The sequence below is a fragment of the Cucurbita moschata genome, unplaced genomic scaffold, assembly GCF_002738365.1.
Source record: "Cucurbita moschata cultivar Rifu unplaced genomic scaffold, Cmos_1.0 Cmo_Scf00024, whole genome shotgun sequence".
Lineage (NCBI taxonomy): Eukaryota > Viridiplantae > Streptophyta > Magnoliopsida > Cucurbitales > Cucurbitaceae > Cucurbita > Cucurbita moschata.
This window is the reverse complement of record NW_019268540.1, coordinates 2,409,372-2,431,349: the sequence shown is the minus strand read 5'-3', so window position 1 is coordinate 2,431,349 and position 21,978 is coordinate 2,409,372. Positions and strand designations below refer to the sequence as shown.

General features: G+C 36.4%; 6 protein-coding genes and 2 non-coding genes across 13 annotated transcripts in view; 6 read left to right on the top strand and 2 right to left on the bottom strand.

The window, feature by feature from the left end:
• Positions 1 to 1,869: 1,869 nt before the first annotated feature.
• LOC111460841 (BTB/POZ domain-containing protein At1g03010) lies at positions 1,870 to 6,505 on the top strand. 2 transcript variants are annotated; one of them, XM_023104170.1, is made up of 4 exons: positions 1,870 to 2,314; positions 4,290 to 4,356; positions 4,515 to 5,714; positions 5,810 to 6,505. In XM_023104170.1, the coding sequence occupies exons 1-4, from the start codon at positions 2,223 to 2,225 to the stop codon at positions 6,350 to 6,352; spliced, it is 1,902 nt and encodes a 633-aa protein (XP_022959938.1). In that variant the 5' UTR covers positions 1,870 to 2,222; the 3' UTR covers positions 6,353 to 6,505. The 2 variants fall into 2 exon arrangements, with proteins under 2 accessions (XP_022959938.1, XP_022959939.1); XM_023104171.1 differs by lacking the exon at positions 1,870 to 2,314 and adding an exon at positions 3,956 to 4,204.
• A 619-nt stretch (positions 6,506 to 7,124) lies between these two features.
• TRNAR-ACG lies at positions 7,125 to 7,197 on the top strand. The gene has a single exon. It is a non-coding gene; the product is annotated as a tRNA-Arg (tRNA).
• Positions 7,198 to 7,920: 723 nt separating this feature from the next.
• On the top strand, positions 7,921 to 7,993 carry TRNAR-ACG. Its single transcript has one exon. It is a non-coding gene; the product is annotated as a tRNA-Arg (tRNA).
• Positions 7,994 to 8,053: 60 nt separating this feature from the next.
• On the top strand, positions 8,054 to 9,152 carry LOC111460845. The gene is made up of 2 exons (XM_023104176.1): positions 8,054 to 8,158; positions 8,840 to 9,152. Exons 1-2 carry the CDS (start codon positions 8,103 to 8,105, stop codon positions 9,024 to 9,026), a joined length of 243 nt encoding a protein of 80 aa, XP_022959944.1. The 5' UTR covers positions 8,054 to 8,102; the 3' UTR covers positions 9,027 to 9,152.
• Positions 9,153 to 10,696: 1,544 nt separating this feature from the next.
• On the bottom strand, positions 10,697 to 11,668 carry LOC111460844 (monothiol glutaredoxin-S1-like). The gene has a single exon (XM_023104175.1). The coding sequence runs from the start codon at positions 11,209 to 11,211 to the stop codon at positions 10,897 to 10,899; it is 315 nt and encodes a 104-aa protein (XP_022959943.1). The 5' UTR covers positions 11,212 to 11,668; the 3' UTR covers positions 10,697 to 10,896.
• Positions 11,669 to 13,539: 1,871 nt separating this feature from the next.
• LOC111460842 (OTU domain-containing protein 6B) lies at positions 13,540 to 16,792 on the bottom strand. Of its 3 annotated transcripts, none has more exons than XM_023104172.1 (4): positions 16,578 to 16,785; positions 16,352 to 16,434; positions 15,143 to 15,232; positions 13,540 to 14,581 (listed from the first exon to the last, which is right to left on the bottom strand). In XM_023104172.1, exons 2-4 carry the CDS (start codon positions 16,360 to 16,362, stop codon positions 13,723 to 13,725), a joined length of 960 nt encoding a protein of 319 aa, XP_022959940.1. In that variant the 5' UTR covers positions 16,363 to 16,434; positions 16,578 to 16,785; the 3' UTR covers positions 13,540 to 13,722. The 3 variants fall into 3 exon arrangements, with proteins under 3 accessions (XP_022959940.1, XP_022959941.1, XP_022959942.1); XM_023104173.1 differs by having other exon boundaries at positions 16,352 to 16,403; XM_023104174.1 differs by lacking the exon at positions 16,352 to 16,434 and having other exon boundaries at positions 16,578 to 16,792.
• A 1,159-nt stretch (positions 16,793 to 17,951) lies between these two features.
• The window catches only part of LOC111461113 (monothiol glutaredoxin-S11-like), a 6,113-nt gene continuing 2,086 nt past the window's right edge, over positions 17,952 to 21,978 (top strand). The window contains exon 1 of one of the 3 annotated variants that reach the window (XM_023104599.1): positions 17,952 to 18,040. The gene's annotated coding sequence lies outside the window, so the exon portion shown is untranslated. Of the gene's footprint in view, positions 18,041 to 18,595; positions 18,685 to 21,519; positions 21,571 to 21,978 lie in introns of those variants that run through there. The other 2 variants (XM_023104597.1, XM_023104598.1) reach the window with 2 other exon arrangements.
• LOC111461114 (glutaredoxin-C11) lies at positions 18,678 to 20,232 on the top strand. The gene has a single exon (XM_023104600.1). The coding sequence runs from the start codon at positions 19,745 to 19,747 to the stop codon at positions 20,051 to 20,053; it is 309 nt and encodes a 102-aa protein (XP_022960368.1). The 5' UTR covers positions 18,678 to 19,744; the 3' UTR covers positions 20,054 to 20,232.

The following is a 21,978-nucleotide window of genomic DNA, read 5'->3' as shown; positions in this document are numbered from 1 at the left end:
TCTTTCCTAGTAAATTCACACTTTATTCGCTCTTTATAAATTTATAAACAAAATCATTGGATTAAAACCACTTTAAATATTTTTTAGAAAAATAAAAATACTTAAAAAGGGACATTTTAAAACTTTAGGTTAGGGAAATAATTTAATTTCAAATTAACATTTGAATTAATGTTTTGTTGGATCACACTAAAGAAAATCTAACTTGACATACTTTATGAGGACATGGCATTATTTTATAGCTTTTATTATTTGATTATTTATACCATTTTATATTTATTTAATTTGTATTATTAACCAAAATACTAAGAAGCATACGTTTATATAAATTCTATATCATCATACTTCATATTAATTATTTTTTAAATATTTTAAACAAATATATAATGTTTAAAGTTTTTTTTTTTTTAGTAAAATTTTATTTTTGTTCCATAAATTCGTAAATTTAAGAAAATATTAAATTAGTTAAAAATATATTAAGTACTTAGATAGCGAAATTTATTGCCCAAAATAAATTAAAAAAAAAAATAAAAAACCAATTATTTTTCACAATTTTTTTCCCATCGATTAATAATTAATTCAAGAAAATATATTTAGGTTTTATTTGAAAATAGCAAATAGAAAGACTAAAAGAAAAATTAAAATAAGAAAAAAAAGAGACATAAAAATTTCGTATTATGATGATATCCAAACCAAAGCTTTTCCTTTATATATATATATATATTTATTTATTTATTTATACATAATTAGGCATATAAAGCACAAATAATTTAAAGAAAACAAAAATAAAAGACCAACTTAAAAAAAAAATTAAAAAATTAAAAAATAAGTAATTATGATTAATTAAAATCAATTAAAAGGGCGAGTTTTAGGCTTTTTAGCCTAAAAGAATAATAATAATATTATTATAATATGGGTTTGCCCCCACACCACCCATCTCATTATAACATTTTTATAAAATTTTAATTTCCCCCCTACTTTAATTAAGCTTTACACATAATTTGCACTTAAACTAACCTAACTTTTATCATTTTTATTATTTTTTATAAATATTTTTTAATATAAATTAATTGTCGTTTTCAACCACATAGATACCATATCGTCATCTAATATTTTAATCTCGGTAGTTAAAATATTTATTATAATTTTAACTCTACGGTAAAAAAAAAAAAGTAATTTTAATTAAGTTTTTTATTGGTTTAATTTTTTTAATCAAAGATGGGACCACTCTAGTTAAATCAAAAGTATTTTAGGTAAAGTTCTAAATATTAAAAATATATATAAAAGGTGCCTTTTTGAAAAGATTTAAAAAATAATTAACTTTCAAAAATGACATTGGGTAAATCTGAAAAGTAAAAATTTAAAAAAATTTAAATTTTAGACTAATAAAATAGAATTAGGAAAAATAACTTTTCATTAGAAGGACTTTGATGATGGAAGTGGTACGTTGGCTAATTTAAGGAATGATCATGTGTTTATAATCAAGGGATACTCTCTCTATTGTTACGAGAACTTTTGAAGAAGCCTCCACTGTTACGAGGACTTTTGAGGAAGTACAAAGCAAAGCTACCACAGGTTATACTTAAAGTGGACAATATTATATTATTTGTGGAGAGTCATGTTCATCTGGTATCACAACCCTGCCCTAAACTCAGTCGTGCCCATAGGACTCAACCCACGTCTGTATGAGATCTTTTATTATACGTACAGACCTTTTGTTATACTTAAAGTGGATAGGACCATCCCATTCGAGTGTTCGGATTGTGTTAGTTCACCTAAGAGGTGGCTTTCAAACACCATCATTGCCACTCCAAAAGCACTGCAATGCAACCCATTTCAATTTATGAAATTTCTCCAACATTTAAACAAATGAAAAATTGAAAGTTCAATGGTTATTTCATTTCTTCATCTTTCCATTCACCGAAAAGTTCAATTCTACGATCACTCCTCTGTTTCTGCCTTTTCTTTTCCACTTTCTTGACTTTACGATTATGTTCATTATAATTACTCATTAAGCTAACGCGTTCCAAAGCCATTACATTCCCCTTTCAATCTTGCATGAGTTCATGTGGCTTTCCATTCACTCCATCCCCCTTTCTTCTCACAAAATGCCTTGAATTGTGATTTTCTTCGTGTATTTTGAAATGGGTTTCGATTTCTGAGACGGGTTTGTTGCTTGGATTTTGTGGAGCGGTGAGTATATATATATATATATATATTTGATAATGGGGGTCGTCACTGTTGCGGAGTTGAAGCCGAGTATTTCCGGGAAGAGATCGTTTCGTCCGAGTTCGAGCATAAGGCATGCGACTGAGTGGTAATCTCTTGTTCTAACTCTTGATTACCAATTTTCTGATGATGGGTTTTTGTGTTGTCTGGTATATGTTTGATAAAATGCCACAGAGACTGTTTGGCTGTTTGGAAATCCTGGATCATGAGTGTTCTGTTGTGGAATTGAAATTCTGGTGACTTTTAGGAGCATCGAGTATTATTAGCTCTTACTTCTCTTCATTTGTGTGGCATGTTGAAGATTTACGACTTCTTGTGCTAATTTTAAGTATTAGTTTGTTGTGTTATATGTTTCCTGAAGCATTTGATACCGAGTTGAGGATATACATCTATTTGAATTTGTGGGTAGGTTCTGGTGTTTTTGCTGTTGGAATTGGATGGTTCGTGGGATTTTTTTTTTTCAAATTTAGTGTTGAACAAAGTATTAGTTCTTCTATTCGAGTTTAGATCTAACTTGATGAAAATTGGAAGTTATGCTCAAAATTGCTGAGTTACGTGAGATCCCACGTTGGTTGGAGAGGAGAATGAAGCGTTCTTTATAAGGGTGTGGAAACCTCTCTCCAGTTGACGTGTTTTAAAAACTTTGAGGGGAAGCTGGAAAGGGAAAACTCAAAGAGGACAATATTTGCTAGAGGTGGGTTTGGGTTGTTACAAATGATATCGGAGCCAGACTCCGAGCGATGTGTCAACGAGGAGGCTGAGCCTCAAAAGGGAGGGTGGATTGGTGAGTCCCACATCGATTGGAGAAGGGAATGAGTGCCGAGGAGGGGGATTGTGAAATCCCGCATCGGTTGGGGAGGAAAACGAAACATTCTTTATAAGGGTATGGAAGTTTCTCCCTCACAGACACGTTTTAAAAACTTTAAGAGGAAGGTTAGGAGATCATGATTATTTGGGATGATGTAAAACAGCTCATTCCCTCCGGACTGTAATTTTTCATCAAGCTAAGCTCTGGTTCATAGAGCTTCAAAATTGTGGAAGAAAACAAGTTATGTTTGAAACGAACATAACGCACCTTTGAGGTTGACCTTGAACATCTTGAGACCAGGGGACAAGTTCACGAGGATTGGGGCTGATTGCTGTCTTTATTTGCTGCTTTATTATCAATTTGCTGAACTGCAATTCAGTTCTTTTCTAATCAATTATTTTCTAGCTTTGCTATCTCTTGTTTCTCTTGTAAGGACAGACAAATTGTACAACAGTAGACAGAGGATGCATATTTTATGGCTTTATATTCTATAAGATGCTTTGCATTGATAGTTTCTTGGATCGAGGAACAACATAGCCCCGGCCAAGCGAATCAGTCAACTTCAAAGTAGATGTGTTGTGCGAAGAGTGCGTTATGACCCGTGGCCGCCTGCCTGGTGGGGGCGGCTCTTCCGTTGTGGGTAAACGGGAAACCCGACTCTACAAACCCGAGATCATAAACTATAAGGAGCCTACTGCCAATGGTTATCTCCGACCATATGGATACTGTTCATGTGTTCTGCTAATGAAGTTGGACTGAACTGTTCCTTCTACCTTCTTGAGATTTCAACTTTTTAGTGTGTATCAGGGTCAGATCCCACATCGGTTGGGGAGGAGAACGAAACATTCTTTACAAGGGTGTGGAAACCTCTCCCGAGTAGACGCGTTTTAAAAACTTCGAAGGAAAGCCGAAAAAGGACAATATCGGCTAGCGGTAGGCTTGGACCGTTACAATCAGCTTCCTTTGTTTCTTAATAATAGATCCATCATGCTCAGAATGGGCCACTCTTCTTGTTTGATAATGTTGAGTATAGTGTTCTTGTCCATAATTTTGAGGTGCAGATAAAACCTTGTCATTTCATTCATGCAAAAGGAAAGTTTTCTTTTTATTTTCTTTTTGGCTGATGATAATCTTGGAAGGACCCTGCCAGTACTAACAATTAACAAGCATGTATGTTCATTTTTTCTTATTCATTTGGATGAGTCTTCTTGTTATCCTTATCGTTTCGTTTTCGTTTTAATCTTTCAAATCACAGGCCAATTTCTGATGTCTCCAGTGATCTCGCCATAGAAGTAGGCGGCTCGAGCTTTGCGCTTCACAAGGTATGGGAATTTGAACTTTGTGGTTTATTTTGATCAAGCTTTACTGATCATGCTTCTGGTCCTGGTTTGTTGCTTAGATAAGAGAGATTTTAAGAACCAAAACAATATTGTAGTAGTTTCCTTCAAGATCCTCTCTTACAATTGCCAATACTTTGCAGTTTCCTTTAGTTTCTCGTAGCGGAAAGATACGAAAATTATTGTTGGAAGCAAAAGATTCGAAAACTTCCCGGGTTAACCTCTCTACTATTCCTGGTGGACCCGAGGCGTTCGAGCTAACTGCAAAGTTCTGTTATGGTATTAATGTTGAGATTACATTATCAAATGTTGCTATGCTGCGTTGTGCTTCTCATTACTTGGAGATGACCGAGGAGTTCGCAGACAGAAACTTGGAAACCCGAACTGAATCGTACCTAAAGGATATGGTATTTCCAAATATATCGAACTCGATATCGGTTCTTCACCGGTGCGAAAGTTTATTACCTTTTTCAGAAGAGATCAATCTGGTAAGCAGACTCATTCATGCGATTGCTAGCAATGCATGCAAAGAGCAGCTGACTTCTGGCCTACTAAAGTTAGATCATAACTATCCGTCCAAAGCTGTTCATAACATCGAGCCAGAAACGCCATCGGATTGGTGGGGGAAGTCACTAACTGTGCTGAATCTCGACTTCTTCCAAAGGGTTCTATTGGCCGTGAAGTCGAAGGGTTTAAAACAGGATATGATCAGCAAGATTTTGATAAACTATGCTCATAATTCCCTTCAAGGCCTTGTTGTTAGAGACCATCATTTAGTGAAGGGAAGTTCCTTAGATTTGGAATTGCAAAGGAAGCAGAGGGTGATCGTTGAGACAATCGTGAGCTTGTTACCGACGCAGTCCCGAAAGAGCCCAGTTCCAATGGCATTTCTTTCAAGTTTGTTAAAAACAGCCATTACTGCTTCGGCTTCGACTTCTTGTAGATCGGACTTGGAGAGACGGATGGGCTTGCAATTGGACCAAGCTATTCTCGAGGACGTTTTAGTTCCTTCAATCACTCATGGGATCAACCATAGCACTATGTATGATTCGGAATCAGTAGTGAGGATCTTCTCCATCTTTTTGAACTTGGACGAGGAAGACGACGACGAAGATAGTCACTTGAGAGATGAAAGCGAAATGATGTGTGATTTCGATAGTCCTGGTTCGCCTAAACAAAGTGCAATTCTCAAGGTTTCTAAGCTATTGGATAATTATTTAGCGGAAGTTGCACTCGACTCAAATTTGATGCCTTCGAAGTTCATAGCGTTAGCAGAACTACTTCCTGATCATGCTCGGGCCGTAAGCGATGGCTTGTACCGAGCTGTAGATATCTTTCTCAAAGTAAGCATCTCTCTCACTTATCTCTTCTGTGGCAGACCTTTTTGCAATGTGACAGCATAATTAATCTTCAAACCCGATCTTATCGTCCTTCACAGGTTCATCCGAACATTAAAGACTCGGAACGTTACCGCCTTTGCAAAACCATCGACTGTCAGAAGCTATCTCAAGAAGCATGTAGCCATGCTGCACAAAATGAAAGGCTACCAGTGCAGATGGCAGTGCAAGTGCTATATTTTGAGCAAATCAGGTTAAGGAATGCAATGAATGGCAACCACAATCAGCTGTTTTTCGGTTCGACGAATGGTAGCCAATTTCCTCTACGATCGAGCAGTGGTGCAGGAAGTGGAGCCATCTCTCCACGGGACAATTACGCATCGGTTCGAAGAGAGAACCGGGAGCTGAAACTCGAAGTTGCTCGAATGAGAATGAGGCTTACAGACTTGGAAAAGGATCATGTTTCCATGAAGCAGGAGCTTGTAAAGTCACATCCTGCAAACAAGCTATTCAAATCATTCACCAAGAAGTTAAGTAAACTCAATGTTCTTTTCAGGATAAACAGCATCAAACCTATAGGGACGAAGAACAGTTCCGAAAACCGGTTCCCGTTTCAAAAACGAAGGCGACATTCGGTTTCGTGATTCTGAATCTATTGTATTTGGATGAGTTAAGTGAGAGTGTATAGTGTAAACTTAAATGTGATCTTGTCTAATATGAGGTTGATAGCTATTGAGTGTTGATTCTGGCTGTTGCTTTGTTCATTCTCAAATGCAGACATTCTAAGCTTGTGTTCTATAGGTAAAATCTGAATGTGTCACGGTTTCGAGCTTCAATTCAAGCTTCGAGCTAAGCTTATATTGGACGTTTCTTTGTGATTAGACTCTACAATTCTGACACGAATATCATTTCAACATACATACAACAAAATAACGATATGATTTGTAAATAATCAAACACAAAGTACTGATCAGATTAAATGGGATCGTATATAACATGGTAGTACTGATATTGATCTTGTAATGTAACATGACGAAATCGAATGGTTGATTAGATATAGACAAAAGTTACCAAACATTTGACAACCCATGTGATGGTTGTGTTTCATTTGAAAGTGATTGTGCTTGAATATATGTTCCTCATATTGCTTATTCTTACTTTTTTTTTTTTTTTTTTTACTAAAAATTATATTTATTTTCTTTTATGGTTTTGAAAATGAGATTATTGGCAAACCATTTTGTTTTATAAAATTTCGTTTTGTTATATGAATTTAGCTATTATGGTGAATTATATACATTTTTTTATTTTTCATGTTTAAAAAAATTGTATAATAACGCATAATTTTTAAAAAGAAAAATAAAAGAAAATAAACCTATTATCAAAGTGAATTAAATTCTGTGAATCGGATACACGTATGACTCCATGGCCCAATGGATAAGGCGCTGGTCTACGAAACCAGAGATTCTGGGTTCGATCCCCAGTGGAGTCGTTTTTGTCTTGTTTTCCTTTTGAAAATGAACAAAGGAATTGAACCCGCCGCCCAAGCCTTGAGGTCGTACGACTCCATGGCCCAATGGATAAGGCGCTGGTATACGAAACCAGGGATTCTGGGTTCGATCCCTAGTGCAGTCGTCTCGTTCAAATATTTTCTTTTTGAAAAGGGAGGAAAGAAACGACGTCATTCTCATCAGTGAAGATTCTGTCAATGCGCCGGTCAAAAGAGAACACGAGATTCTTGGTTCGATCCCCAGTGGAGTCATTTTTAATCAGTTATTTTCTTTTAAAATGGGGGGAAACTAGCAGAGGTCGTTCGAAAGATTCTGTCAATGCGCCGGCCAAAACAGAACCAGAGATTGTGGGTTCGATCCCCAGTGGAATCAGTTTAATCAGTTTTTCTTTTAAAAATGGGGGGAAGCAAGCAAACGACCGTCGTTCTCGATGCTATAAATACTCCGCACGGTCGCAAGGCTCCATGGCCTAATAGATAAGGCGCTGATCTACGGAACCAGAAATTCTGGGTTTGATGAAATAAAGTATAATTTTCGGCTGAAAGACTCGCCGTCGTACGACTCCATGGCCCAATGGATAAGGCGCTGGTCTACGAAACCAGAGACTCTGGGTTGGATCCCTAGTGGTGTCGTTTTTATCAATTGTTTTCCTTTTGAAAATGGACAAATGAATTAAACCCTCCGCCCAAGCCTCACGGTAGTACGACTCCATGGCCCAATGGATAAGGCGCTGGTCTACGAAACCAGAGATTCTGGGTTCGATCCCCAGTGGAGTCGTTTTCATTCTTTTATCAGCTTATTTTTCTTTGAAAATGGGGGAAGCAAACGACGTCGTTCTTCATGCTATAAATTTCTCCGTCTTAGTCACATTACTAAAATTTCAGACATGCCAGGTCTATTTTCTCGACTGGGAAATTCCATCCCCTTCTCCGGCCTTTTCAGGTAATTCCTCAAAACTAGTTTCTAGAGATTCTCTTACCAGCGTTGTTTGTTGAAAACTTTCTGTAACCTATAACTTTTGGACTAAGAAATGTTTATTCCAATGAATAATGTTACTGATGATTTGGTTTGCTTAGTAATACAATCGCGTCGGTCAAATTCTTGTTAATTTGTAATATTGATGTCATCGCGAGTGCCGGAATCGCAGTTTTATCATCATGTTTATGTGCATGTCTTTGTAAATTTGATTTTGGTGGCTTTGTTATTTCTTTTGCTTGAGAGGTGCTAATTTCTAAATCGAAAAATCGTTGGTACTATGCTTATGCTGAATTAATGTGATTTTTAATGCAAAATCTGATGGTAAGGGGCTCTAGAAGTGTTCTGTACAAACAGGTTTTGGTTAGTGGAACAAAATTTTTATTGAACGAGGTCTGGTTAGCTACTTTTTTCAAGTTAATTCTCTTTGATGTTTTTGTGGATGGTCTATTTCTGTGAACTAAAATTCTTGCATACTTGTGAATATTGATTTTAAGTTTAGATCAGCTTTAACTCTTATATGAAGAAAAGTGCACAATAACCTTAACTTTACAGCCCACCTAATTATTTCTAATCGCAGTTTTAAAAAACAGAAGCATAAAGTTGTTTGTCTAGGACAACTCTTAATGTTTTTCTTTCCCCGTATAGGCAACTGGAGCAAGAGATGGAAACTGTCATAAGGGTTTTGCAGCCTGGACCTTTGGGGATTATTGAACACAAGTTTTCTGCTGAGGAGATTCGCCAGGCACAAGCCACTGTTCGCGAAGCAGTAAATAACTGGCGAAGGAATACAAGTATTGAAAAACAAAGTAGTATGTCAAGTAATCGTATTTAGGAATTATACTGTTTCCATAGAGATTTTGAATGACATGTTGTGTAATTGCTTTATGAGTTTCTGAATAAAAATTAGATTAAATAGTGACTTTCAGTAGACTTGAAATAAAAATTGAACTCAAAAGTATGAGATTGATAAAAATAGTAAGCCTACAGAGCATTTTACTTTCACTTGAAAAAACTTGTGTGGGTCTTTAGGCGGGAATGGAGTAGGTATGTGAGATCCCACATTGGTTGGAGAAGGAAACGAAACATTCCTTATAAGAATGTGGAAACTTCTCCCTAGTAGACACATTTTAAAACCTTGAGGGGAAGCCCGGAAGGGAAAGTCCAAAGAGGACAATATCTGCTAGCGGTAGGCTTGAGCTGTTACAAATGGTATCAGAATAAGGCACCAAACTGTGTGCCAGCAAGGACGTTGGGCCCTCAAAGGGGGTGGATTGTGAGATCCCACATTGGTTGGAGAGGGGAACGAAGCAACTCTTATAAGGGTGTGGAAACCTCTCTCTAGTAGACGCGTTTTGAAACCTTGAGAGGAAGTCCGGAAGGGAAAGCCCGAAGAGGACAATATCTGCTTACAATGAATGGGCTTGGGCTGTTACAGGGAAGCAGCTACAGCTACAATTGGTTAAGTAGATTTTTTCCTCGGTAAATTCTACTAGTAACAGATTGTAGTGACTAGAGAAAAGGACACATTGGGGGAAGAGAGTCAGTAGAGTGCGATGCAAGGGAGGGAAGCAATTAGTCATTTAGTAGGAAAGAACTAGGGATTTCGGTCTTCATTTTGGAGAGCACCAGACCTCTTGAATGCATGGTAGTTTTGTAGCTCTTCTTTGTAAATTCAATACAATTATCAAATTCACTTCTCTAACTATATCAGAATTCTATATTGGACATTGGGCTAGCACATGAAGAACATTATTTGGTATCTACTTTCTTTCTCCCAAGTGTTCATCCATTGCGTCCTTTCATTTTTGGCTTTTCTTTTCTTTCTTTCTTCTTCTTCTTTATTTATTTATTTTTTTAAATTTGAAAAAAATGCTTTTCTGACCTACGAAAATACTACCCTTTAGTCTGCCAATGGATATTGGTGTTATCCAAAGTGATCTTGAGTGATTGAAAGAAAAACATTGTCCTTAGCATTTGGTAGTGCTTTTAGTGTAAGAAGAAAATTTCTTACTGAAGTTGGAAAATCATGCTCCTTTTCCTTCTGTATTCAGTTTGTTCCCTTTGAGTGGTCTAGCGAAAATTTTAAGAACCTCATGACCGCACCTTGAGGTAATAATTTCATTGAAGAATTTAGATGTCTTACCTTGGAAAAGAGGAGTTGTTTAGCTGAAGCTTGTTGGATAACAATAATAGAAAGAGTTATAGTATGCTGCTTGAAGGATACAAGGCCAATGGCTAGAATCAACTTTTAGAGCTTATTACAGACTATCCAGGGAACAAACTTGTATAGTCTCTTCACACGGATATGGAAATAACTTGGTTCTAGATCCCCATATCCTGACATGACCAAACCCTCCAATGCGTTCCGAACCTCAAACTCTAAGGGTTCACAAATCGTAGGACTCACAAAGCCCTAATTGTTCTAGGAAAGATCTAATGGCTTTGATACCATGTGTTATTGTGAGGCCAAATATGAGAGAATTCAATTGGACAAACGGCTAATAAGCTCTTAAATGTACATATATATTGTAACAATCCGTATGTGTTACATGAAGAACAAGAGGGCAAAAAGTGCTGCGGTTCTTAACTTTGAAAGTCAAAATAGAGTCAAGAGTCCCAAAACGAAAAAGAAAAAGTAGTAGAAGAAGACATGTATTATCATCAAATTTCTCAAAAGTTGTGTTGATATTGCGGCTTTTGATTCAGAGCCATATAGCTCTGGCACTTATGAGCAATGGCATAAGCTCATTCCTGACCTGCAGGCTCATGAGCTCTTTGGCACCACCAATTAACTTCTGCCCAATGAACACAGCAGGCACACATGGCTGGCATCCTAGTTGAACCAGCAGTGCCTCAATCTGCTGCCCATTGGGTATCTCGTCAAGCTCATACACAGTAGGATTTGCCCCATAGCTTGATATAAGTGACTTTACTGTATAGCTCATTGAGCATTGACTCCTGCTGAAGATCACTACTGGTTTCTCAGCTACCAACCCATTCACTGCATTTATATCCATGGCTCTTGGAAATGTAAGTCTTTCTGTTATGATGGAAGCTTTTGTTTTTCTTCTGTTAATGAGTTTAACGCTTCCATTTTGGTCTATTTATACTGATGTGGGATTTTATATCATGGATTCTCTATTCATTTTTCTGCAAGTTGGAATATCAGAATCTTTGCCTGGTTTTCCTTTTGATTTTGAGATTGATTAACAGCAGAAAGGAATATTAGTTTCAGGAAGCTGTGTGATATTGGATATTGACAAGGTACAGTCTCATGGAAAATGTAGACAGTTAATGCACAAAACAAAGTTAAAGGTATCATTCTGAAAGAATGTACGAGAGATTGGTGAAATTATGGAGACATTTCTTCTGCTTTTGGCCATTCTGATTATTGGAATTTACCATGTGTCGAAGTCTTATGCATTTATTGTTCACATTTCATAATATTCGAACCATAACCAAAACCTACCACTATCAGATATTGTCCTCTTTTGTACTTCTTGTAACAGCCCAAACTTACCGCTAACAAATATTGTTCTCTTTGGACTTTCTCTTCCAGGCTTCCCCTCAAAGTTTTTAAAACGTGTCTACTAGGGAGAGGTTTCCACACCTTTATAAAAAATATTTCATTCTCCTCTCCAACTAACATGGAATCTCACAATCCACCCCCTTCGAGGCCTAGCGTTCTCGCTGGCACTCGTTCTTCTCTCCAATCAATGTGAAATCTCACCTTCTATTATGTTTCTCTCTCCATATCCTTGTCATTTTCGTACGTCTTAACCCTTTTAGGAGCATCTGGCTTGGCTGGAGATAAAAGCTTGAGGCTTATCCAATTTTTAAAAACTTATTGATTTTCCATTTTTCCTGAGCAAGATTTGGCAGCCATTTCTAAGCAAAATAATTCAGGGAAAGGCCAAGTAAAGCCAGTGCTCGGATAATAAAGATGCTTTGACGAAGTTATTCTTCCAGTGTCTGCAAGAAGATCATCCCAGCAGTCATACATGAAGGAGCTGACATGTTCAAGGTCCCACCAAATGATCTTCTTCTTGCTCGCATTACCTGTAAGTGCTTCGAATTATATTCCCAAGGAGATAAATGCGCGCGGATTTTCAAATGTGTAAAAATTTAGTCCATAAACTTTAGCAAATAACAACTTAGCCTTTATATTAAAGTTTAGTTCACATTTGATGAGATTTCTTATTTATGTAGATTGATAAATTGAGTTGCGATTAGATATGTTCATAATGGAGAAATCATTATATAGTAAAAATCGATACTTCATTTCGATAGGATTTTTTACTTGTTACAAATTTGAAAGTAGAAGAACTATATTATTACGTACAAAAGAACTAAATAGTTACTTTAAGGGACTCAAATATGTTCTGATCTTACGGTTGTGACGATCAAGCTCGGTGTACTGACTTCAAATTGAAACAAACACTCAGCCAAGGAGGGGTTACCAAATAATATTTAGCTGAGGGGACATTAGTTGCCCTTAAATTGCCTCTTGTTCCATTGAAAGGGCAAATGAAAATAGTCTGCAAATCTATGAGCAAAAAATGATAGAAAGATCAATAATGAGATTAGGAATAACAAAAATTTCCAATTAAGGTATGGAATCTTCTTTGTTTCGAGAGTTAGCCTCTCTCTACTGGCCAAGTGCTACTCTACTTTGATGTGAACATTTGTAACTTATATTATATTCTTGCCCTCAAGTCTTGAGATAAGATATGTTTTCTTTAGCTTTTTTATGAACAACAGTATCAACGACATCAACCACCTATAGTATGAATGATTAAGAGATTCCGTAGTTTCACATCTTTCATATTTGCAAATCTATGGATTCGTTTCAAAACATTTGAGCACTAAAATTAAAAGATAGCAAATGTTCTTCTTCAAGAGTGCTTTTACTGATACTTTAGGTATCTTCACCTACAAAATCAAACAATTCGAGGGTAGATCATAAACATTTTAAGATTTGATTGAAAAAATATTGATATTGAAACAATAATTTATTTGATTATAAAATAGTCTAATACAATGTAGGTATGTAAGTTAACATAAACCTAACTTAACGATAAGAAAATTTTATATCAAGGAGAGTGTTAAATCCTACATCAATTGGAGAGAGGAACGAAACATTCCTAAATTCCTTACAAGGGTGTGGAAACTTCTCCCTAATAGATGCATTTTAATACATTCCTTATAAGGGTGTGGAAACTTCTCCCTAATAGATGCATTTTAATACATTCCTTATAAGGGTGTGAAAACTTCTCCTTAATAGATGCATTTTAAAATCATGAGACTGACAACAATACGTAAAAAGCTAAAACATACCATACAAAAAGAGAAAAGTGGCCCAATAAAAAACAACAAAATATAGCACATGGAATAGTTGTAACTAAAATAACTTGCTTTAAGCTAATTGAAGAAATGTGAGGAACGCTAAATATCTATGGAAGGAAACAAAAAGAACGTTCTTTTTAGCCAAAGTGGCCCTTCATGAGCGACATGATACGCCCCATTGGTCATACAGGAACCACAGAATTGTAGTGCTCCCCAAGTCCAAAGGCATGCTTATGGTATGACAGCCTAATACTTGAGTTTAGTACGCCGTCTGATTTGTACTCCTTTCCCATTTCCACATCAGGGAAGGATCCTGAAAATATCATGATATGTTTTTTAAGGCAATGGGTTAAAGCACCAAGTTCCAGCTGCCCTCCCCATGCCGCTGTGGATTCAACTTCCTTGCAGTAATTTTCAAACCTTTCGGACAGCGATTCGTTTGAATTACCTTCTACGACGTTTTCCGAGAGGAAAAATGGCATGTAATCGGTTGAATGGTCTCTCATGTAAGCTGCTACCATTTGACGAAGTTCTTGGTAATTGTATGGTGATGAACCTCCTGAAAGGAAGTCCATCTGGTTTTCGACTGCTCTGTAGAGGCAATGCCCATCTGGCTTGATTTCATTAACAGTCAAACCAAGAGGTCCAAGCTTCTTTTCCAATTGTTCATTCTCGATCATTCTATCACTCACAATGTTACTCTGCTCCTCTTCAATTCTTCTGTCTCTTGCTGCTTCTTGTTGAGCCCTCTTCTCCCTCCGTTTTGTGCTTTTGCTTGGCTTTGAATGGTCGGATTGAGCTGTCCTCGACACGCCAGCCACGGCCTTCACTAGGTTGTCGAGATTGCTTCGTTCGTTTCCATTACTGCTACTATAGCCTAAGAACGCAAGTTCTTCATTATGTTTCTTTTTTAGATTCGCAGAAAGTTGAGATATCTCTTCCTCCACCTGTTTTTTCTTCATTTTTTGTTCAGCTTTGCTACCTCTAGCAGCGGCCTTTTTAAGTTCCATTTCTTTATTCTGCAACTGTGATATCTCTTTCCTGCATGCAGATACAGTAATTCAACAAGCAATACAGACACAAAACGTTAATGATACCCTCCCCATTCGATTGAAGTCGCGGTGGTAAACCACAAAAGTAAATAATACCACCAATTGTACCAAAGGCATCAGTAAGTACACACGCTTATATTGTAGTAATTATATGGATTATACTAAAAGCTTTCATTCGGAAGTGATTGAACATGGAAAAATATGCATATTTTAAGCATCTGAAGTTGAAATGGCACAAAAATCTAGTATTTGTAAGATTACAAGAATCGATTTGAGGAACCGGATCTTGAAATGTTTTTAATACATTGCCCCCCTAGATGACTAATGTCTTAAAGTTCTAATGAACATTTTAAAACTTCATGAAAATCAAGCTGAATCTATATATCAAGTAACCAACTCTTTGTGGGGTGAAAACAAACAAAAATATACATATTTTTCTAATTCGATTACATTAAACACCAGTGGCAGCAAACATTGAAACAACAGGCTATACTCGAAACTGAGGAAAAAAAATGATAGAAAAGAAGCCAAGAGTCAAATTTCTATTTACCTGTGCCTAGAAAGCATTTCATCACGAGTTTCATGATTCTCTTGAGATACTTTATCTGTGATAGTTTCAGATGATGCGTCCTCCATATTCCTGATATAAAAGCCAGAAACAGAATACGTAACTCATCAAAAGCTTCAATTCAACTTCTCTAGTTAAAGAGCTGATTAGTCTAAAAAATATTACTTCAACAAGTGAATTCTCCTCACAATTTATCAGCATGAATTTAATGTTATTAGTACTCATAAATGTGGAAATTGATGCCTTGTATGGGGGGAAATTGTTGATGGATTTTTTTCGTAATGTAATTAAGAACTAAAAACTTGTGGGAAGCAGGGCCGATTAAGAATTAACAATTGATGAACCGCTCATTTGATGTTATGAATATTTCCCTCAACATTGCTCACAAAGAAAATTGGAGAAGTACCAATTAGAAACTGTTTCAAATTGAAATTATAGTGCGCTGAAGTTACAACCATTCCCTAGTTCCTACAGGTATAGCCTACAGGAGCTGTTATAGGTTAGCAAGCAAAAAAGGCAACACAACGGTTTAGATAGCATATAACTCCAGGTAGGAAGAATTGATAACTAGGCACAACTCTCTCTAGTATAGTTTGAGGCATTTTATGTCTATCTAACATATACATGATTTTACCCAAACGTTATATTCTTTAGAAATACAATAATAAGACGATACACCATGAGAGCCACATCCTTTAAGGGCTGACTTTAATTGCCAATCTCAAATCCCCTCCCCTCACACATTCTAGAAACTCACACCCACTTAACAAAATGAATAACCACTCTCACTCGCCCCTTCCCATATTATTTTGAGCGAAAATCTTCAGCAAAGCCTTAAATTACTTCCATACGAACAAATATAATTGAAGCCAAGAAAATGTTCTGGAACCAGAAGATAACGAGACACTAGGAACAAAGATTCATGGATTCCAACGTCAAACGTCTTTAGACTTTCAATAAGGATTTATGAAATCTAAGTACAGGTAAAGAGACTTCAGGAGAATGGATTAAGCTAAAATCCCACGAGTGGAGTTCGTTCTTTTGAGATTGTCGAGATAGGGGCAAGTTAGTCAGTCAGATGCTTAAAAAGAGCACAATATGTCCTTCAATGAACAATCTAATGAAATAAAACAACAACCAATCAATTTCTCAAACCAGCGGCATCATGATCTAAAGAATGTCTTATCATACCTTTCTAACATGCCGTAAAACTACAACCACGATCAAGAACCGACTCCAAACACTAGAGGCAAAACTCATTTCGTCAATTTCCACTAACATTGCCAACAGCCAACCAAAGTACCAAAACATGAAAATAAAAATTCAAATTTCCCTCTGTTTTGAGATAGAGACGCCAGGGATTGGGAGACTGTAATTAGAAACAAATCACATAATGGATTCAGAAGCCAAACTTTACCTCGACAACTATCTTCTCCTCCAAGATTAACTGAATTAACGACCCACACGAAGCTTCCTTCTTCGGCTATCAACAAATTCCCGTCAAAATCGAATACGAAGCGCAGTGCATCAACAGCTAGGGCTAGCCCGAACAGAAGAACAAAGGAAGAAGAAACGGAACTGAGATACCTAGGGCATTGGGGACGAGACGAACCAAGACAAATGTCTCTTCACCTTGAAGTGAGACTGAGCACAATTGTTAAACATTCGCCTTAGAGTTCCAGAATAATACGAAAATGCCACTGGTTATTGAAGGCTCGGTTTGGTGGAATCGACCGGCCGGCATTTCATCGGTTCGGTGGAACCGACCGTCTTTATGAAAGGAACCCGAAAATTCTGGGTTCGGTTTGGGTCGGGTCAATTAATGACTTTCTACGGTTTAACCAAGTTTTTCATTTTTTTTTATATATTTTTTTAAAAAATTATTCTTTTTACTCAACAATTTTCGTTTTTCAAATAATGTTTATTAAAAATATAAAATATTTTAATAAATCCAATAGTCACAAATATAATATAATTCTCGATAATTTTTTAAAAGAATATTTTATTTAATAATTAATTTTTCATAAAACTTAAATATTAAATTTTCATAAATACAACTTCAATATTAAATATTTTTAATTTTTATAATAATGGACGATCTTAACCTTTCATAGTGACTTTAATGCAATATTCTAAAAGGATTTATATAATGCTTTATTCTAGAACAAATAACTGAAACGGAATCGACAAATATATTTCATACCGATCAAATCAATTCCAACAGTTCCTCAACTTTTTGTTCCTTTCGGCTTGCATCTTCGATCATAATTTGACATATTTCTGATCGATCGAATCAATTTCAGGAGTTCTTTTTCTTTCGGTTTGCATCATAATTGGATAAATCGTTGAAGTTTCTTCCGTCTTTTGATCGTTCGATGCAAATTCTCTTGAACATAGAACAAGGCGGTGAAAGAGATCGAAGTTTTTGGAGCACGACAAGACAACGCCGCATCTTTGTTAATGGACTATTCATTTCGTTAGCGCTCTCGAGTTTTGATCTCTCAGTTATATGTCTGCATAATTTAAATGGAATCTCTCAACGCGAAGAAGATTCGCGTCATATTAATCCGTGAGTAAATAAGCAATTTCCCTTACATCTGCTCTGTATTGATGAATTTTCTTCGTTTTTTGACGGATTTCAGAAACTTAACGATTAGAAGAGTGATTTATTGAATTTGTTGATTTTGACGGCGACTTCGTAGGCACTGTTCTTTAATATTGGATTCGCGTTCCCCGAACATCCAGCTTAACGTTATTCGTTGTATCAGGATGAGGATATGCACAGCCTATGCGTGACGCATCCAGATAATTGTGTGAGATAGGTTGTTTGGGGGCTTTTTCATTTCATGAATGGATTCAACTCAACGAACTGCAAGCAATGTATGTTGACTTAGAAGACTATTGTTGAGAGAATATATTAAATCATGAAGTTTTCGATAGAATGCAAACTCAGATTTTGGAGCTTTAGCTCAAATTTCTGGGATGTTATTTACTCCTGAATGCCAGTCTCTTGAATCGATCTAATATCAGCTTTGTATTTGATGAGTGGTGCAATGCTGAAAGTGTAGTGAATAACAAAATATGCCTCGGAATTGTTTGACAATATATATATATATATATATAGAGAGAGAGAGAGAGAGAGAGAGAGATGATTAAATTTGCCTTAGCTTAATTTTTAAGCTTTAGATGTGGCGATGCTTTGGTAAAAGTTGAGTTCTGTAAGAGAGAGATTTGGAGATCATGTTGTTTTTTACTTAACCAATGGTTGGTTTGACCACAGTGACATTTAAGAATTCCCTATCTTAAATGATAGCAGCAAACAAATAGAATATTCTCATCTTGGAATTTTCATGCCTTTCAGATCATATAGAACAAAGATGAAGATGCATTGATAGCTAAGATTCTATAGTTGAAATCTAGAGGGTATGAAAAGTGGGTGTGGTGGTTAATTGAAATGCTGGTCTTATCCTCAACTCATGACAAGAAAAAAGTTGCAGCAGAATCTTAACGAGGGAGAATCAATGGTAATGGCGACCCTTGCTTTTAATATACCAGTGAAAGTTTCTTCATATCTTACCGGAAATAAACATCTTGATGCCTTTAAAGTTAGTTTGATGGAGACATGAAAGAATCTGTCCTAGTTTCTTCATTTCAGTTATATATTTTCGTGTCCTACTGCGGTGTTCTGATCCATATGTTTATGTGGACCAACAAATACAGTGATGGAAATGAACTGGCTAAATCTTATTAATCTCCACATCAGCTGAGTTGTAGAATTCACTGTATTGTTCAAGTTGCAGCCTTCTCCAATATGAATTTATGCTACTTCCTCTTAGATTTGTTCCTTTCCTACTAGTTTCAAGTATGAATTTGAATCAGGGTCGTCATTGTTCTGAAATTAATAGACCGAAGTCTAATCCTTCTTTTAAAGGGCTGAGACTTTCCCATCAATGATGACTGTATAAGTTTCTATGGATTTTTTTGACTTGTAATAAATGGAATTCTATTTCCATATCTTGTGCTCAAGATTTCCCTACTTCTAGTTATGAAATCTTTGATATTCTTGACGGCTGATCCTATCACTCCAGTTGGCTAAATAAAATGCTTTCTGGTAATGTTTTGTGTGTGGTGTATCTTATTGATTCTAACTGCAAAATGGTTTTACATAGATTGAAGGACACGTCTTTAGATTTATCATTACACATTAAGTGATACCATATGCAACTTCATTTGCGGAAAAGAGGATCAAGCAAATCATCGGCCCATTTTCCTTATCCAAACAACTATCTCAAGGAACTTGCCTTTTCTATCCATTTACTTGTGTCTTCCAATTTGTTTTGATTAAACAATTCAATCCACCACCCGTTCACCAGCCTTTATAAATACATTCGTTTATGCAAAGTCACCATATCAAAGCCTAAGCAACCATACAACCTTACTTCCGCAGCTTCTTGTTCCTTGCTCTTCTACAAGCCTTTGGCTTTTCTCTTTTCCTCCTTTTGTGAGTATAACTGCTGCCATTTTACTTATCTTTGAATATTTGGCATAAAAATCTTTGGAAGGAAGAAGAGCGATTGAATATTGATGGATAGATTGAGAAATTTGGCATCACAGAAAGCAGTAGTGATTTTTTCCAAGAGATCATGCTACATATGCCATAGCATTCAGACACTTTTTTATGAGCTTGGTGCGAGCCCTGCAGTTCACGAGCTTGATCATGAAGCAAATGGGCGAGAAGTCGATCGGGCTCTTAAAAGTCTAGGGTGCAACCCCTCTGTTCCAGCTGTGTTCATAGGAGGAAAGTTTATAGGCTCAGCAAAAGATGTTATTTCTCTCCATGTTAACGGGGATCTGAAACAAATGCTGATAGATGCGAAGGCCATCTGGTTGTAATGCTACAAAAAGCAAAACCTGAGGGCTCTGTCTTTGTTTCCTTTTGTAGTTTTTCCTCCCTACCTTTATTTTGGTGAAAGGGCTCGTACAAACTGTTGTAAGAAGGCTCTGATAGATATTCAGTTTGCTTACCGAATGCCAGGATAACTTTATAAAATGAAGCCATAATCACCGTGCAACATCTAAATGCCTGGATAAATTTTCCTAGAATTCAATTCTTCTTTCATCTTCATGCATTACAAAGAAAATAACAAATAACAAGTAGACATTAAATGTTGACTCCAGTATGTCCGCTACACTGTCTATGTAGGATTAGCCTTTATCTACTGAAGTAGAAAAAAACATGGACCGATTTTGTTCTGAAAAGTGAATAATAAGCTAGGACAGCAGCATGAGACGTTTTTGTGTGTAAAGGTGGTACTTGTTTATTTTCAAGTCTACCATTGATAAAAAAAATCGGAAGATGCACCACTGAGGAATTATGTACTTGCGAAGGAAATCCCCCCTTGCAAATTGAATTTTCTTCTGTTTGGAATTATTATTAGTTGTCCTGTGTGGCTGATGTTCCACCTTTGTCCAGGTGCTCTCTTTCTTTTTCGTTCGGTTCCAATCATGAGTTGCCCAATAGGGAGACGGTAGACGTTCTGACTCTCCTAAGATTTTGAGTTCAAGTCAGGGAAGAGGGATTTTCATTGCTGGAGTCTTAGTCCATCTGAGGGCTATTCTTGTAGTTCATTCTTCCATTGGTTGTTGGATTCCTCTCCTCCTCATGAGCGATATTTTCTCCTTTATCGAAAGTAAAAGTTCCAAAGAAAATTAAGTTCTTCATTTGGTAGATTATCCATGAAAAGGTGAACACCCTTGATAGACTTGTGAGGAAGTTTCTTTCATTGGTTGGTTCATTTTGTTACATTCTTTGTCGAAAGGTGGAGGGATACTTGGATCATATCTTGTGGAGTTGTGATTTTGCATTGTTTGTCTAAGATTTTTTTCTTTCAGGTGTTTGGTTTTCAGTGTGTCAGACAAAGATGTTGTAGAGAGATAATCGAGCAGTTCCTCCTCCTTCCTTTTCGAGAGAAGGGGAGGTTTTTGTGTCAAGCTGCTGTGTGCCTTGGTGTGGGGTCTTTGAGGTGAAAGGAATGTATAACCTTTAAAGGAGTTTAGAGGGACTCTTTGAGATGTTGTCCCCTATTGAGGTTCTATTTTCTCTTTGAGCGTCAGTAACGCGTATTTTTTTTAATTACTCTTCATATCTTGTTTTACTGGATTGGAGTCTCGTACTTTAATGGGATTTTCTTTTGTGGACTTGTTTTTTTCTATGCCCTTGAATTCTTTCATTTTTTTCTGAATGAAAGTTGGCTATTTTCTATATATATATATATATTTATAAAACTTGTCGACTGTTGTTCTTTTCATTATATCTTCATACTGCTGCCAGACTGATAAGCTGCTTGTACACATCGTGTTACTTAATTATGAGGAAGGCATGTTGATAAAGACGTGCATGTAATTGCCAGGTGAAAATCAGCTGTTGTATATGAAATACATATCCAAATCATTTTTGGCTTTACAAATTGAGTCTCAGAGCATTACTTTTGTTGGATAAACTATGGTTGGGTTAATTTTATCAATCACTGCATAACATTTTGGATTTAGCTAGTTAGATTCTTTACAGCAGGGAAAACCTAGTGATTCTGTAACCTTTATTCCTGCCATGAACTTTTTATACATTTTGAGCCCAAACCAACTCAGGAGATGCAAATTCAGTTACTGTAGAGAATTATGCTTTATTGTTCAGCCAACGTGAGCATCGTTCAACTAGTTAAAAACATACATCATCGACCAAAAAGTTAAAAAGGCTTTTGGTTGAGATTTAACTCCCCACCCTTGTTGTCCAACTCAAAAAAAAAAAAAAAAAAAAAAAA